General features: G+C 47.4%; 1 protein-coding gene across 1 annotated transcript in view; it reads right to left on the reverse strand.

Moving 5' to 3' along the window:
• The window catches only part of UBTD2 (ubiquitin domain containing 2), a 49,395-nt gene extending 46,885 nt beyond the window's left edge, over positions 1 to 2,510 (reverse strand). The window contains exon 1 of the mRNA XM_027901422.1: positions 2,389 to 2,510. Coding sequence (XP_027757223.1) covers positions 2,389 to 2,458 — 70 coding nt within the window. The 5' untranslated portion in view covers positions 2,459 to 2,510. The remainder of the gene's footprint in view (positions 1 to 2,388) is intronic.
• Between the last annotated feature and the right edge of the window lie 8,259 nt (positions 2,511 to 10,769).

The raw sequence follows: 10,769 nt of genomic DNA on the forward strand, positions 1-10,769 counted from the left end.
CCAGAGCTGGAGGAAACGAGCCTTATTTGGGGAGCAGGAATAAGTCATCTTTCTGCACAGGTCTAGTCTCCAAATCACGTTCACTTGAGCTTCAGCTGGCTCACTTGCTGATGCCTTGAGACAGAAGCTCCCTTGAGAGGGCAAGTCAGATTTCATAGTTGGTGTGGATATGTTTGCAGAATTCACAAAGCTCAGAATTCGTGCAGGCTGGACTTTGACATCTGGGGAGTCAGATTTACAGAAGATATTGAGGTTCTTTCAGTTCAACCCAACCCCCCTTTTTTTCTTGTGGAGAGGCAGGAACAGATACGTAACATTACAAAACAGGCTATTGCACACTGTAGCTGATTGTTTAAGACAGTCCTAAGAAGCTCATAATTCAACTGAAATTTCATCGCTTCTCACTTCAGTGAGACAACCTTAAGGAACATCATCCTTAGAGCATGAATCAACACGAGCCAGCTGACACGCATTTCACATCTCTTACATCTTGAAACCCCAGCTGCTGTTGTAATGCACCAAGCACAATGGGTTATTTAACCCCAGAGCAGCAGTGGGCTGTGCCACAGAAGTGCCACGGAGGAACACGCTCCCAGCAAGTCCTCCCGGGACAGTATTGTGTGCACAACCTGGACAGAGACTGCCCACCTCATGTGCTGCTACTGGGTGTGTAATCTGACTGTTTTACAATATCAGCCAAACTCTGATAATGTGGTTTTTTTACCCCATCTCATTCATTCGATACCACAGGCAAGATAAGGGCGAGGAAATTAAACTGAGGCTATTTCTGTGACATGATCTCACCACATAACACCTGGCTACCAAAGCAGATCCCAGGACAAACACCAGCAGAGCTTTTAATGCTATTTTTCCCCTCAAGATTTTTTGGGTATGCGACGATTCCTGCCGTTCTCTCTTTGACTGATCCATTCCACACAACACTTCTGTGATTTTTTACTAGTTGTTAAGTCTGCTTAGTACAGATGCATTCTAGGTAACTCCCTTCTTCCCCTTTTTTTCTAATAGAGAAAAGAAGACTCATACTAGTCAAAGCTATAATATTCCTTTGAATGACAATGATGTGATTAAATTCAAGGGAGGTCGTGGAGTCTCCCTCTGTGGAGAAATTCCAAACCCACCTGGACACATTTCTGTGTCATCTTCTCCAGGTGACCCTGCCTTGGCAGGGGGTTGGACTGCATAATTTCCAGAGGTCCCTCCCAGCGCCAGCTATTCTGTGATTCTGTGAAATCCCACACAGTTCTTAGCAGCTGGACTTACTGGTATTTCTATGAACTCTGTATCTGGCATTAATCAGCAGATAATTGTTTCAGATACAATTGTGAGTGCTGCATTTTTTTACATAACGGAATGACAGCAAAGTCACTGATATAACAGAACACCCATCAGCTGGGACATCCAAAATAAAAACAGACTGATAAATAATATCCCTTAAGGCACAAGGGAAAACACAGACCTATGTCAGCAATGTGGACCCTGCACGTGTAAGGACTACTTATAAGTCAAGTGTCCTGTTGGTAGGCTGACTTTAAATGACTATAAAGCATATACAGCTCAGCTGGAGAACATCAGGGGTCCACAAACCTACAAACGTTGAAAAAGCAATCATTCAGGCATTTAGGTAGAGAAAAATATGAGGGTAAAGGCCGCTCACACTGCAGCAGTGTTTCCACACAGGCTTTGCTCCCTAAGTAGGTGTGCACTTGCACATGGTTGCTGCTCCAGCACCTCAGGTCGGTGGAAATCGATCACTTCGCATGGGAGACTTAGGCTGGGGGAAAGCATCCATCCTCCTCGGCGAGAATGAAAAGGAAAACAAACCCCAAACCCGCAGCAGCGCCAGGATCTAAGTGAAACGAAGAATCGTTTTCCGCACACCACAAGGCGCTGAGCCCAAGGAAAACAAACTTTAGGAGCCCCAGGCAGGCCCTCTCCCCAGCCTGTCTTTATTTCGCCAGCCGCTTGTCCCGGGGCCGCGCCGTGGAGCCCTGGGCACTGCTCCCCCAACACTGACCACCGACACAGCCCCCCCGACATCCCGACAGTGACCCCCCGACCCTGAATGCCCCCCGGCAGAGCCCCCCGACCGGCCGGGGCCGCGGGCGCGGGGCGGGGGCTCTGCCCGTCGGGGCCATCCCGCCGAGCTCCTGCACGGCCCCGTCGCCCCGGGAAAGTTCGGGCGCCGGAGGAGCAGCCGGGGGAGTAGCTGGAGGAAAAGCAGAGGGAGAAGCAGGGGGGGCGGCCGGACGCGGCGCCCCGAAGCCGGCGACAGCAGCGCGTCTCCCCCGCCCGCCGCAGGCCCCGGCCCGCAGCGCCCGCCCCGGGGTCCCCCCGCCGGGCCCCCCCAAGCCCAGCCCCGGCGCTCACCTCCGGTGCCGTCCGAGTTCTCGTTGAGGCTGCCCGAGGAGTCGTGGTGGGAGCCCACACACCCGCCCATGGGGCCCGCAGACCCGCCGCCGAGCCGCCCCCCGCCCCCCTCCCCTGCACCGATCTCCGCCGCCGGCCGGGCAGGCGCGATGGCTGCGGAGCCGCCTCCCCGCTCGGCAACACCGCCCCCGAGGCGCGGCCTCCGCCCGCCGCCCGGCCCCGCCCGCGGCCCGCGGGGCCCGCCCCGGCACCCGCGCCGGCGTGGGCACCGGCACCGGCATCGATATGGGCATAGCCATCGGCATCGCAGTTGGCACCGGCATCAACCCCCGCCCGGCAGGGTCGGCGGGATGCGGGACCACCCGCGGGGTGCGGGGGTCGGCGAGGCCGGTTTATTTCCGAGATGTGTTTATTTCCTTCTTAGAGTGCAGCCTACGGCTTTCCCCCTGCTTTCCTGTGCTGTTTGTTCCATTCCTGGAAGTGTGCCCCATCCCTCGAGGTGTTCAAGGCCAGGTTGGATGGAGCTCTGAGCAACCTGGTCTAGTGGGAGGTGTCCCTGCCGATGGCAGGGGATTGGAGCAAGATGAGCTTTAAGGTCCCTTCCAACCCAAACCATTCAGTTAATTATTCTATGATTTGTCTCTGCACATGAAGAGAAAGTCCGCACACACTCAGAGATAAACCCCTGTCCCACTAATCATCTGACCACCTCTATGCTCTCAGATTGTCCATTTAAAATAAAAATGTAGCAGAATCAGTGCTTCTTGGTCAATCTAACCAAACAGACTTCAGTTCTCTGAGAAGAAGGATTTGACTTTTATGGACTTAATGCCTAGCCTGGTTATCTGATTTCAGTAGCAATCCCACTGTGGGATCAGGGAGTTATGGTTCGTACACTATCAGATGCACTGTAGCTCGTTGAAACGATCAGCAATAAGTCAGAACATTGAAAAATGGAAGCAGACAGTGTGAAAAATAAAGCATGGTAACAGACTGTGCTCTGGGTTCCCCACACGCTCTGCTATATGCAGCAGTTTAATGTTCTGATACACAGAGCAGCAGAAAACAAAACTCAAGCTGAGCATATTTTTCCTCCATAAAGATGACATTGCAAATGTCTTTTTTTAGAATTAAAATAGCATAGCTGTTTGTGGAGTTTATAGTCACCGTGGTGAAAAGAATGGATGGACAAAGCCGTTTCTCTGCCATTAATTTCCCTACATAATCTTCATACCAAAAGCCCAGCCAGCCTTTGGGAAGGCTCTTGTGTTGATAATTAAAATCCCAAATGTATGAGATAAGCTGAGTGCCAAATGCCGAGCACTTTGTCATCTGAGAACAAAAAGGCGTAGAGCTCATCTGCTTTATTGGGTCCAAATGGGGAGGTCAGGAGTGGTAAGAAAGTCTAAAGAATGATTATTAGAGTTTGAACTCAGGCCCACTAATTACAAGAAATACAAAAATTCCTTGTCTGTGCAGACATTTAGACCAGATAAATGAAACACACAGAGCTCAGTTGTTTTCTTTTCAGGTTTTATCTGAAAGCCATGTGGGGTTTTGCCTGAATATACACAGGTGTAATAAAAGATATCATAGAATCACAGAATCGTTGAGGTTGGAAAAGAGCTCCAAGATCATTGAGTCCAACCTGTGACCGATTCCCACCTTGTCAACTGGACCAGAGCACTGAGTGCCACATCCCGTCATTCGTCAAACATCTCCAGGGATGGTGACTCCACCACCTCCCTGGGCAGCCCCTTCCAATGCCAGAGATACTTCATATATGTGTTGGGTGAGATTGAATGTAATTTGTTCCAAATTGTAGAAACACGGAAGACAGTTTAGTATGTTTACAAATTTTTCTAGGAATAGGTGTTGATGTGAGTATATCATCGTCAGAGAACAGCAACTCTGCAGGGAAATCATGGATTGCAGTGAGGCCCTTGGGTTGCATACTGGGAGGGCTTCTGGACGGCATGCTGCCCGGTGAGATCCCAAAAATGCCCATCTGTGAGGCGAAGGGGGCGTGTGTGTGTCGATACAACGTGACTCTGTTCCATAATAGGGTGGCTGCAGGACCGCGGGCTGGCGTGGGAAAGTATGTCCCCACCGAGACAGCAGTCTGCTCGTGGAGCCTTGGAATAACACATCAGTGCTTGTTTTTCTGTGTGTTTGGTACTGAACTCTTTCATTAGATACCTCCTTGCTCTCACACACAGTGTATATAGTACATATGTGTGTATCTGTGTGTATATGAGCACTCAAGGTGGGCCAAAGTCAATATTTACCCCGCGAATCAGAAGGCACTTGCAATGTACTAATAAAGTAGCAACGGCAAACTGAGACTTTTTCTAAATGGATAATTTATTTTGAAGGTTGTGTTCCTCCTCAAAATAAGGAGGCAAGCACAATTTCTGCCTTCCAATCTTAGCTCTTCTCCAGGCACCCGCTGTGGCCTAGGACAAGACACATAAACTCAGCTGCTCTATTTCTATTGGTAGATTAGAGTTTGTCTACACATCTCTTGGGGGTATGGCCAGGATTAATTAATTCTTACTCTTTATTACTTGCTAACTGCCTGCAGTGCATGAGATGTGAAACATTGTACATCAAAAGTACCTTTTCACAGATTAATGGTGTAATGAGTTGACTATTTCATATAGGTACCGCTGCCCTATATGGTTGGAAAGGATTATTTGAGGGTAACAAACCCTAAATTGCCAACAGCTGAAGGATTTTCTTTTGGCACAAATCCTGCTGAACTGTGTGCTGTACTGGGAGCACCAGAAAAATGGGGGGTTTTGGCCAAGGAATGCAGCAGTAGACCCCCGTGTACATTATGATGGAGCAAGTCCAGGGGAGGCCAGCAAGTTGAATAGAGGGATGTAGCACCTTTCCCACAAGGAAAGGCTGAGACAATTAGGATTTTTCAGCTTGGAAAAGCGAAGGCTTTGGGGTGACCTGATTGTGGCCCTCCAGTACCTGAAGGGAGACTGCAAGAAGGATGGAGAGAGGCTATTTCCAGAGGCCTGGAGTGACAGGACAAGGGGAAATGACTTCAAACTGACTTAGCGTAGGTTTAGATATCAGGAAGAAACTCTTTATTGTGAAGCTGGTGAGGCCCTGGCTCAGGTTGCCCAGAGAGGCTGTGGCTGCCCCATTCCTGGAAGTCTTAGGGTTAGGAGCAACCTGGTCTAGTGGAAGGTGTCCCTGCCCAGGACAGGGGGGTTAGAACTACATGATCCTTAAAATCCTTTTGTACCCAGGATATTTTATGTTCTATGATTGTCAGTATTATTTCCTATATACTCCTATATATTAAAATATTTTATATACTTCACCAGTTTTTCTCTCCAACTGGAATCTCACTGCTTGCTCGCAGTCAATGGTGGCGGGTTTTGCCATCACATGATGATACAGTGTGATAAATCTCTGTTCTCTGATGAGTCAGCTTTGTGTGGGAACAAGTATGAGATGCTGACAAATTGCATCAGCACTGAAACTTCTGTCTCAGGCATCAACATTTTGATTTTTATCAGTGCTACCCAGGGCCATAGTATCAAAGTCTTCACTTTTTAAGTGAAAGTCTTCTCAGATCTCTTTCATCCTCCTTTTGACAGATGGGAAAGAGAGACATGACTGATGAGGTTATTTGCCGAAAGTCCCACAGGAAGCAGAAGCAGGAAAGAACCGTGGAGTCCAACCGCTGATCTTCCTCCTCAGAGAATCTGAAGAAATGTAGCAAGTTGCTATTTTCAGATTTACTTCCACATGGCTCTTCCTGAAAGCTAATGAGGCTGCAGCCTCATTTTCAGAGGCGACATGATGGAGGTTTCCCTGACTCCATATGATGCACAGTACTTCTGTTTAGATGCGGTTTTGAGGAATGCTGGCTCCCATTCCAGAATTTCCAACAGCAAATTTTAGCCTGATTCTAAGCTAATATAATCCATCCCCTAAAAAGCCATACCAAAGCGACTGGTATCCATCTCCACCACCACAGTGCTGTGTCAAAATGATGTTAAACTGGGCAGAGTTTGTTTTCCTGGAATGACCAAGGCAAAGAATTCTACTACACAGAGGAATCCCTGTGGCTGAGGAACCCATCAGGCATCAGGAGCTGGCCAACTGTGAAGAGAATTAGTGTCTGCCAAGTCCTGCTTGTGCCTCCCTGTGCCCTCTGGTAGTGTGTGTCCTTCAGCACATCTCCAGGAGCCCAAACACATTGCTCCGAATGCCTTGGCACACACCTCTTCTCCAGGAAATTCTGGGATGGGAAGTTTGAGCTTCTGAGGGAATTTCCATCAGCTGGAGAGAATATTGCTGCGGAGAACAATGTTATGTTTCTCTCCTGACCTCTGCAAAGCCCCACACCTACTCTTGTGGACTACTTTGGTGGGTTCTTTATCTCATCTCTGTTAATATCAGAGGGAACAGTGATGCTTCCTCTCGCTTTTATGTGTTTCTGCAGAGCTCAGCAGTTTTGATCTTCAATTGCTGTAGAAAAGGGGTCACTGAAAAGGCTAAAAATTGCTATTTAATGTGCAGCATCAGAGGTGCTGGTAGGAATCTCTAGGGGTGGTAGATTCTACTGCAGGACACCCTGTTGGATGGGGCTTGGATCAATATGGTCTAGTGGAAGGTGTCTCTGCTCATGGCAGGGGGATTGGAACAAGATGACCTTGAAGTTCCCCCCCAACCCAGGCCATTCTATGATTCTATGATTTATTGCTTTGTCACATCAGGGAGGTTTTGCTAATGGTCAAAATACACATTTTGAAAAAAAAAAATTAATTAACCTTGGCTACTAAAGAAACAAAAGTGAAACACTGCTTCCCTCCTGTGGTGACCTTCCTGATTGCACAGCAAAACACTGCAACGAATGGCACATTTTAAGTGATTTTTAAAAATAATTATTGTTATGCCGATGACATTGCAGCCCAGCAGTCACTCCCATCCCGCTGTTATTGTTACAGTGCTGGATTGACATTTCCAAAGTGGAACAGTGCTTTGAAGCACATGAAGCCCAGCTCTTGCTACTCAGCTGCGATGGAAGAAGCACTGAGAACCTTATCTCGTTACAACCTGCTGTTTGTGGACAAGTTCTCCTCTTACAGCTGCATTTGAATTGATTCTCTGCTTGGGTGGGTGCAGGAGTGTCGTGTATCAGCGTGCTAAATAATGAAGAGGATGAGTGGCAGCGGGACAAAGGCAGCACACGTGGATGGAGGTCCTGCTCTGGTGTGGCAAGAGCTGGTTTACAGCTGCTGGGTCACTGAGCCAGCACAGAGAACAGACCAGACAAGGGCTCTGTTATTAACATTTCTGAATTTGCTGCTATTATCTATATTGTATTAGTATTAGGGGTTGTAATTAAATGACCTTTAATTCTTGCAACCCAAACTGTTCTGTGATTCTAGGATTCTATCACACTGAAGTTTCAAATGGAAGAGATGGGGATGTAGGATATGGTTTACTTAAGAAAAGGAACATAGCAGGGGCATGATAAAAATATCTGTGGTCATGAATAAGTGAGAAGAAACAGGGCAAGAGATGAGATTTTTCTTTTTTTTCTTTCCTTTTTGTTGTACAGGAATGAAGGGAGGTACTATCAATGATGAAGGGGTAAGTCAGGACTGAATGAGGAACAGTTTTTTTCATTCTCCCAGGCAACCAGCAGCAGGACAAGAGAAAACGGACTCAAGCTGTGCCAAGTGAGGTTCAGGTTGGATAACAAGAAGAATTTCTTCATGGAAATGGTTGTCAAGCTTTGGAGGGGGCTGCCTGGGGAGGTGGCAGAATCTCCATCCCTGGAGGTGTTCAAGAAGTGACTGGGCATGACACTCAGTGCTCTGGTCACAGCTTGGACTTGACAGTCATGGAGATCTTTTCCAATCAATAATTCTGTGGTTCTGTGATCCTGAGTAGAGAGTGGAAGGAATGCATACCACCCAGGACCCACTGCTTCTCTTTTAGCTTTGAGCTAATGAATACCAAAAATTCCTCTGGGAAAGAAGTTTATGAGTTCCCCTGTTCCTGAATTTTAGCTCTGCTTCCCAAATGCAGAGCATTTGAAATCAAAGAGCTATTCCTAGACAGAATATACAGACAACCTTCTCACACAGGACTGAAAATTGGGTTCATTTGAGGAGAAATCATACAGGTTTTGGCACGAGGAGAAGGAAGGGTGGAAAAGGGAAGATGCTACCTCCTGTCATAATGCTTCTGATAAAATTAAAGCTGAGACAGATGGTAATGGTACAGGCTAATGTTACCATATGGCAGAATCAATCATGCAAAAAATATGCTGCTTTAAGGAACGTGTGAAACTGATAGATGTTAATATTCCAAATATTTTAGATTTGTGTCTTGAGCATTCTCACAGGCTGTGGAGCTGGAAGAAGATTCTCGTGCTCAGGAAGTGTTTGCCTGGACTGCAGTTCAACTCCTGTGGGTTATTCGTTCTTCCTCTGCTCTCCTTACTGGTAGGAAACATCTGGCCAACAGTAGTTTGTGTCTGGGCTCAGTCAGAAGGGAAATGGGGACTGGGAAAGCAGCAAGGTCTCACTGCACATGTAGGGCAGGTCAGGGACACTGTCACCACCAGACCGTCCTTGTTCCACAGTTTTTCAGGAAATCTGGAGGAGGGACACTGTGGGCCACAGCCTCAGGGGCTGGGACTTCCCACACCTCCCTGTGGCAGGGGAGGGGAGCGAGAGAAGGCAGAGGGGTGAATGGCTGGGAGCCCAGACCTCTTAATTTCTATCTGTCAACAAAGAAAACCAGAAATCATGATGGTGCCATCACTGGCCAGGTGCCTCCTGGATAAGGAACGATACGACTTGGCTCCCAGATTCTTGCCAGCTCTTAGTTCCTAATGCTGACATGCAGTATTCAGAGATGAATTGCTTCATTCTCTTTTCTATGACTGAGCTTTGCGTGAAAAGGGGAAAAAAGACCCAAAAGCCTCAACCTGAACTAGATCCCCAACACGGCAGGACACATTCACATTGAACTGTTGCATGACCTCACCTGGATATACATCAAAAACTTGTCTCTTCTTACCACTATTGCCTCTGAGGAGAAGCTTCTTTTATGTGTACTGTGGCTCCATTGAAATGGTGGAATTACATCAGGGATGCTAAACTTGGATGAAAATCTGTTTTGAACTTCTGATGATGATATTAAAGAAAAACAACAACGACAACAAGAGATCTTGGCTTGTGATGGCTATTGTTTGTCCCCTGTGCTGTACAGTGCCTCGGGATGTAGAAAAGGATCCTATTGTTGTATTTCCAATAAACAAAGAGGCGATTTCTCTTCATGACTTATCAGATAGTCTTTGTATGAATCGAGGAAAATAACATGTCTATGTGAGACAGAGCATGGCGTAAATGATCCTCCTTGGCCGGTCCTGGCCAGGATGCGACCTCCTGTGCATGTGAAGAACCCAGCGAGGGAGACACAGAGCCAGGATTAAGAATCCATTAATTCAGATGGATAAACATTGCTTTGTTTTCTACTTCAACATTCTGCACTCTTCTGCAAACCATCTCCAGCAGTTTAAACTGAAGGGATGTGGGGATTAGAGCGACTGTGTCAGGACTGGAAACCTCAAAGGCTGATAGTTCAGCAGAAGTGATGCTAAGGAGTGATCTCCAGTATTTCTACCAGGAAACGTCCTCATTGTATTATAATTAACACAACAGCCTGGATTCATGTCACCTGATGTCAGACCTACAATCTACTGACCGAAGATATTCATGACAGGAAACCCTGAAGACAGGGGAAAATGGTTTAAATATTGATATTAGTAGAGCATCACATCCTGCATATGGAAATATGAAAGACCTCTTGCTGTCTAAGAAGAGACACTTTTTTGGGAATGGTTCCTGGTAAGTGACCATTTCTGAGGTTTCCTCTGTCATTTGGCTTTGTCAGTGTGCATTGCCAGGTCCAGGAGCTGAACTGGCTGGGTAGAGTGAGCTCCATCAGAATCACTGAGGTTTGAAAAGACCTCTAAAACCATCGAGTGACTGATCCTCACCTTGTCACCCAGACTAAAACACTAAGTGTCATGTTCCATCCTTCCTTGAACACCTCCAGGGATGCTGACTCCACCAACTCCCTGGGCAACCCCTTCCAATGCCTGACAACTCTTTCCATGAAGAAATTCTTCCTGATGCCCAATCTTAACCTCCCCTGATGCAGCTTGAGGTCTTTTCGTCTTGTCCTGTCCCTTATTCCCTAGGAACAAAGCCTGACTCCCACCTGGCTCCCCCCTCCTGTAAGGGAGTTGTAGAGAGTGAGAATGTCACCCCTGAGCCTCCTTTATTCCAGGCTGAGCCCCCCCAGCTCCCTCAGCTGCTCCTCATAGGACT

Source organism: Empidonax traillii, unplaced genomic scaffold, assembly GCF_003031625.1.
Source record: "Empidonax traillii isolate 1590-97213 ecotype Southwest subspecies unplaced genomic scaffold, ASM303162v1 scaffold22:size5013007, whole genome shotgun sequence".
In the NCBI taxonomy this organism is placed as follows: domain Eukaryota; kingdom Metazoa; phylum Chordata; class Aves; order Passeriformes; family Tyrannidae; genus Empidonax; species Empidonax traillii.